This window comes from Lipotes vexillifer, unplaced genomic scaffold, assembly GCF_000442215.2.
Source record: "Lipotes vexillifer unplaced genomic scaffold, Lipotes_vexillifer_v1.1 scaffold573, whole genome shotgun sequence".
NCBI classification, from domain to species: domain Eukaryota; kingdom Metazoa; phylum Chordata; class Mammalia; order Artiodactyla; family Lipotidae; genus Lipotes; species Lipotes vexillifer.
Genome location: NW_006796432.1, coordinates 1,104,543 through 1,111,153, shown reverse-complemented (window position 1 = coordinate 1,111,153; position 6,611 = coordinate 1,104,543). Strand labels below are relative to the sequence as shown.

The window sequence follows — 6,611 nt, the reverse complement described above, 5'->3', positions numbered from 1 at the left end:
TGTTTCCAATGAAAAAATCATTAAATATTTCAAGTCAACAGAAAACAACATACAGCCGGCTGTTACTACTTCTTAACCTGGGTCAGGCTGACAAGTGGTCGGTTCCAGGGCCGAAGGCGCTTGGGCCTGACGGATCTGGACTTGGTGGCACGGCTAGGGGTGGGGCTGATGTAGGGTCAGGAACAGGCATGGATGGGGCCTCTCCCTGTTCCCCACGATCTCAGAAGCCACCGAATGGTGCCTGGTAGAAGTCACAAGGCAGCAGCCGTGTGTACAAAGCAGAGGCTCTTTTATTAATATGCCAGAAATCCGGAGACGCGGTGGGTTTTCTAGGTAACAAATCGCCATTGTACAAAAACCTTACAGCGTCGCTCCCTCTGTCTGTACAAAATGATTGTCACGTGGTGTGGAGTAAGGCTGGGTTGTGGGGGGAAGCAAGGAGGAGGGGCCAGATGGTGTCCCCCCCCCCCAAAGCGGGGCAGGGGCCCAGGGCCATCACAGACACTGACAGGTGGTGAGACCCAGACCCAGTCGGCCCATCTCACCTTGGTGGTGTTCAGCTGATGTGGGAGGTGAGAGGGCATCCGAGCTGGATGTCCTGGGTTCCCAGAGCTCACAGCCCTGGGTGACACCCGCTCCCTGCTCGATGGCCTGTGTACAAGTCGGAGGGTCAACTTGAGGAGGCCCCCAGTGACCCCGAAGGGGCAGCTGTCCTTAGCCTCAGTAATGAGGGTGCCCACCAGTGGCTGGAGTCTGGTGCATCAGCACTGTTGCCACTTGGCTTTCATCCCGTCCCTGGCTAAAACCAGGGCCTTTCACAGGATGGGGTTGGGGGGCCTGGACTAGATCCCACTCTTCCTGGTACCAGCCTTCACCCTGGGGGCTGGGGGGCTGCGCTGTTTCCCTGGCGCCCCTCCCAGGTTTCAGCCTCCTGGGGGCAGATGCTGAGGTCGGGGGACTCACGCCCTCCTCTGAAAGCCGCCCCTTGACTCCTGCTTCCAAAATGCTCATTTCAATAAACAAAATCTAAAAGGCACCCAAATATGCAAACAAAGTTACTTCTCCGGAGAGGGGAAGGGGTTCTGGCCTGGGGCTTGGTGCCGAGCTGCCTGCGATGGCCCGTGGCCCTCCAGAGATAAAGAGGACAACGTCTGTCTCCCGATTCCCTTGGGGAATCTCAGTGGTTCTCAGTGATCCGTTGTCTCCCTAAAGAGCTGTGCTTTAAAAACAGCAACGTCCGCCACCTCTCCCCTAGTGAGGGGCAGAGCTGTGTGGTGCTGGCCATGGGACCAGCCCGTCCAAGGCCACAGTCGAGAAGACTGGGCCGTGGAGATGCGGCACTACACCCCGGGATCAGGCCCTGCCCGGCTGGGAAGAGGATGTGGCGAGGGGGAGTTTGCCCACCCGCCTCCCTAAGTCACGGAGGCAGTGGAGGCAGCTGGAAAGTGGGGGGTGGGGCAGGATGCCCAGTGCAGGCCGCTTCCCCGCCCCCCACCCGTTTCATCCCTGCTTCTGCCGCCTCTGCTGCCTGCACTGAGATAGGCTCACCGCCCAGGAGAGCTGAGCCGAGGCTCCCTCTGCTCTGACCCTGCTTCTGCCGCTGCCACCGCCGCTCACCGGAGCTGCCAACGCCGACAGCCTGCTATGGGTTCAAGCCCCTACTGCATCCTGATCTCAGAGAACTCTCCCAAGGTCCCTGGGGAACTCAGGAAACTGACAGGCCACCTGAACCTACTCCCGGGAGTGGAAACCTCGGGGTGAGCCGCGTCCCCAGCCCTACCTCAGTCAAGTCCACGGAGGGTGACTGCTCAAGGTGAGGGGAGAGCTGGCCAAGGAGACCACAGGTTCAGCCGCAGGGCAGCCGTGGACAGCCTGAGGTGAGCCTCTGTGCTCTTTGTTCCCGTTTCCAGCGAATGCACACACGTGAAAGGATCTGCTGTTGTCTTTAGCAGAATCCTGAATTAACCAAAATGTCTTTTTGCTTAAACAGGACGATCCCAAGGAAAAGGGATTTAAGGAGAAAGCCCATTTCAGGACATGGCCTGGGGTGGTAGCCATCGGCCTGGCCTCTTGCCTGTCTTCCTCCTCCTACCGGGCTGTGATTCCAAAGGCCATTTTAGGAGGATTTTCAGCAACAAGGGTTGAAATCAAAAGAAGGGTAGGTGAGAAGGCTCATGGAGCTGGGATACGGCCTCTCTCGCCTCCTGGCACTGGCTGAGATCTGACCACACGGAATAACCACAGCCCTGGATCACTCGTTCCAGTAGGTGCTGGGTACTGGTCCCCCAAGGGAACGCCCAATTTCATTATCATATCTAGAGACATACCAACCCAAGGATGTGGGTTCTTTCCTTCCTAAGTGGTTTTGTCCCTAAAGCAGAACACAGAAACCCCAGGATGTGGGCGACAGGGCAGGTTAGTGGGGAAGCTAGCTGTCAGCCTGGGTGGGATTCTGAAAGCAGCATCAGGAAGACGGTATGGATCTGGCCTAGGGACGCTGGCCCACGTTGCAGGAGAGCGGCAGAATCCATTCAAGTGCTCTTGTGAAGGGGCCTTCTGGAGCTTTCCATGTTAAGAAGAGCTCCTAGTGGCCTGATCCCCCAAAAATGAAATTGACTTCCGGGGTTAACAGGGCAAGGTGGGTACAAACCAAACCTCAACTTGTCTGCCTGTCTTTCCTTTTAACTATATATAAATATGTGCATATTTATGAACGTGTGTATACATATATAAAACATATATATATATATATACACACACATTATTCTGATACACCATAGTAAAATATACTATTGTGTGATTGCATAGAAGAGATGGCTTTTGCAGGCTGGGCTTAGGTGATGGTCTGGGAGCGCTGGCGGCTGCCTGGAGGCTGCGGGGTGGTGGGGACCACGCAGCCGCTGAGCTGTTGTCGCTGCTGCTCTTGCTTCCGGGCGTGTTCCTCGTACCACTCCTAAGGCAGAGAGCAGACAGGGTGCTGAGCGGGCCCCAGCCCTGCCCCCCGCCTAACGGGGTCACCCAGGCTGGGCAGTGCTGTGACCCTCCCAGATCTGCTGGGAATTCTGAATAGGACCCTAAATAGAAAAATGACGATGCAATCTTTCCCTTTTTAACTAGAGATTTGCAAACCTCCTTGTCAAGTGTGCCTGGCACCGTCACCTCTTTCAATGAGGCCCAGGTAGTAATAATCACCCTTTACTTGTGAACATGATCTGTGTGGTTCACAAAGGGATGTGTGCCCCCCACCCCCTCGCCAACCCCCTGTGTTATCCCTTTTGAGCTGGGTGTCCTCATTTTACACCCAGGAAACCCGAAGCTCAGAAGTTGTATAAAGTTGTATGAAGCTTGAGTGCGAAGCTTGAGTGCATCTCCCAACTCCCCGGTTGCCTTGCTGCCCTGCAGAATGGCTGTGAGAGCATTCTGAAAAAAACCAAACAGCTCACCCGCCTAAGACTATTATCATTATATCACCCGACATTTTCAGGGACAGACGTATTCAGGTAACTGAGAAATTTTAAATATAAACCCTATGTTTTTAAAGAGTCTGAACCACAGAACTTTAGAGCTTAAAAAATTAGAGAGATGGCCTAGTTCTGTGCCCCCTCATTCCACAGAGCGGGAGACTGAGGCCAGGAGTGGACGGCCAGGCGGCATGTCTAGTGCCGTGCCCTCCTCTGCTTTGTGAGGCAGGGACTGGTCCCCCTTTCACAGATGGGGATGGGCTGCGTGACCTGCACAAGGTCACGGAGCCTGGGATCAAACCCGGGTTTTATGACACCAGAGCTCATGTTGGTTCCTCATCTGTGACTCTGAGTGCAGTGATTCGCCAGACCCCTTGTGTTTTTACAGATAAGGTGCGAGTCACTTCAGGGGACTGCAGCCTCCCGGCCTTTTGGGCTCGGACCCTGGTCATCACTGTCCCAGGGAAACAAGGGTTTCCAGCCTGAAAACAGCACAGTCACAGTGGCTGGCGAGGGAGCTGGGAGCCTGGGCGGATGCGTGGCCCGAAGTCCGTGGCTCTGTCCGGGCTGCAGAGCGCCAGCCCACGGGGTGCTTCACAAGCTCTTTCACTTAGCAGCCAATGTGGGAAGACTGGGAGAGTTTGCCAAAAAAATATCTGACCTTTCCCTTCTCTTAAATTAGAAAACAAAAACAATCAAAAACCCCAAGAGAGCCAGGGGCAGCAGGCCCTTGTTCCTATCGGGCAACGTCCGGCTGCATGTGGGAAGGAGGACCATCCTCTTTGAAGAGGCCGGTCCAGGCCAGCTCGCCAGGGCCCCCCATGCTCCCTGCTCTGCCCGCAACGTCTCCCGCTGTATGCGTTTCCTTTGCTGTTCTGGCTCAGAGGAAGAGAATGGGATGAGGTCAGTGACATATGTGGAAGAGAGGACAGGGTGGCTGCCTATGTTGGGGAATGCTTCAAGCGTTCAAGGCTGAGGACCACTCCTGGACGGGAGGATCTGGGCAGCGTGGTCGGGGGCGCTCCTACCTGAATCTCCTCTTGGTACATCTTTAGGCTCAGATCGCTTTTGGTCCTCGATCTCCGTCCCAGAAACACCAAGGTATTTTGCTAGAGAAGAACAGAAAGGCTGCAGGGACCGGCCCGAGCCAAGGTCCTGGCACCCGGCCTCACCCCCTCTTCTGGCTTCTGCAACGGTGCCCCCCAAAAGTGTCACCAAAACTTGAGGGGATGGACAGCGGGGGAGTGTTTGCACTAAGCCACAACCCGCTCCCTCCGTGGGACAAGGCCCTGTCACTCCCCACCTCGTATCTCTCCATCTGGGAGAGGATCTTGAGCAACTGGGCGATGTCAGAGGCGGCTCCCCAGGCCTCCTGGTAGATCTTCAGGACAGCAATCAGCTCATCTTTGGAGATTTCCTTCTCAAGGGTGATACCGCCGTCAACTGCAGGACGGGAGGGCAGCAGGGGGAAGGAGCCTGGGACTCAGAGCCCCCCGTCTGGCTTGGTTTAGCCATCCTCCCTGCTCCGTATGGGGGCCTTAAGGTTCCCTCTCCCAGCAAAACTCTTGATCAGCACAACCACCTCCCCCCACCATCTGGAACTCACGTCCCTCCCCATCCCCTCCCCTTGCTGGGGCTGTCAGGAGCGCTGGTCAGGCCACCAGCTTACAGGGGACAGAGGGTTTCAGGAGGGAGTCTCCGAGCAAAAAGAAAATGATCAGGTAGTCTGAGAGGACAGAGATGTGGAAACAAGTAGTAACAGGGATGTGGCAGTTCTGATGGAGAATCTGGCAAGAATGAAGGATCATTAGGCAGAAAGCGATGCACTCCGGGAAAAGGGAGGCAAGGGATCGCAAGCTGCAGAAGCAAGTAACAGTAGGCTCTGTGGGCAACGGTATTTACACCGTTTAAATCAGGAGCCAGAGGACAAACACGGGCTTTAGAAATGTGGAGACGATAACTAAAAGGGGGAACAGCTAAGGAAGGATGAACAGTCAGGGAGATGAGGAAGGCAGGACAGAGGGCTGCTGGGGTTACAATCAGCCTGTGATTTTTCTTGATCTCTGGGCTGTACTGTTCTGATTTTTAAAATGAGATCACGTGCATTTTTCTGTCATTAAGTATTTGAAAAATCAATGCAAATAAGAGATCAAGAAAGCTAAGCCAGGACTTGGGTGGTGGCACAGTGGTTAAGAATCCGTCTGCCAATGCAGAGGACACGGGTTCGAGCCCTGGTCCGGGAAGATCCCACATGCCGCGGAGCAACTAAGCCCGTGCACCACAACTACTGAGCCTGCGCTCTAGAGCCCGTGAGCCACAACTCCTGAAGCCCACGCGCCTGGAGCCCGTGCTCTGCAACAAGAGGAGCCATGGCAATGAGAAGCCCGCGCACCCCAATGAAGAGTAGCCCCTGCTCGCCACAACTACAGAGAGCCCGCGCGCAGCAACGAAGACCCAACGCGGCCAAAAAATAAAATTGAGGGGGGAAAAAAAAAGAAAGCTAAGCCAGATCAGTAAGCTGAATTGCCAAAAGATTGGACAGACAGATGAGCAGCAAGCGGCAAACGCCCCTGCTCCAGCCACTTGCACAGACCTTCCGAGTCCCGGTTCTTGCGGCTGTAGTTCATGCGGAAAACGAAGGCTTCGAGGATGAAGGCGACAATGATAGTCATCACCACCTGGCCAGGCACGGAGAGGACGAGCACAAAGAGAGAGGGATGGGGGCGGGGGGTGAGCTGCTGCGGGGCCCCAGAGCCGACAGAGCCCGGTCAGACGTGTCCCCGGCCCCCTCCTCCCTGAGCTGCCGCCCGATAAGCAGGGGCAGCTGGAGGCTCAGAAGAGGGAGGAGGGTGGAGGGCATTGTGTGCCCCGGGACCTACCATGGTCACGATGTAGAAGGTCATGAAGTAGAGGCGGCTCCAGTGGGAGGTCTGCGAGGTGATGCCTTCCTGGACACAGAGGGGAGCGGGGAGTGAGCGAGCTCCTGGGGTGGGGCCGGGTCGCTGTCTACACAGGCTTCTCCTTGGCCCCTGCTCTCTACAGACCCTTCCTGATCGGTTGTGGAAGACGAAGGAGGGGGACCTTGCTCCCTTGGGTCTAAAAATCCCTCTGAGCTCCTAAGGCCTGGACACACACCCCCCCCCCCCCCCG

At 55.9% G+C, this 6,611-nt stretch overlaps 1 protein-coding gene across 2 annotated transcripts in view; it reads right to left on the bottom strand.

Moving 5' to 3' along the window:
* Window positions 1-2,745: 2,745 nt before the first annotated feature.
* Window positions 2,746-6,611, bottom strand: part of TPCN1 (two pore segment channel 1) — a 64,357-nt gene continuing 60,491 nt past the window's right edge. The window contains exons 23-27 of one of the 2 annotated variants that reach the window (XM_007468574.1): window positions 6,341-6,409; window positions 6,055-6,139; window positions 4,765-4,904; window positions 4,490-4,570; window positions 2,746-2,953 (exon numbers count right to left, since the gene is read on the bottom strand). In XM_007468574.1, the coding sequence (XP_007468636.1) occupies window positions 2,834-2,953; window positions 4,490-4,570; window positions 4,765-4,904; window positions 6,055-6,139; window positions 6,341-6,409 (495 nt within the window). In that variant the 3' untranslated portion in view covers window positions 2,746-2,833. The remainder of the gene's footprint in view (window positions 2,954-4,489; window positions 4,571-4,764; window positions 4,905-6,054; window positions 6,140-6,340; window positions 6,410-6,611) is intronic. The other variant, XM_007468573.1, reaches the window with a different exon arrangement.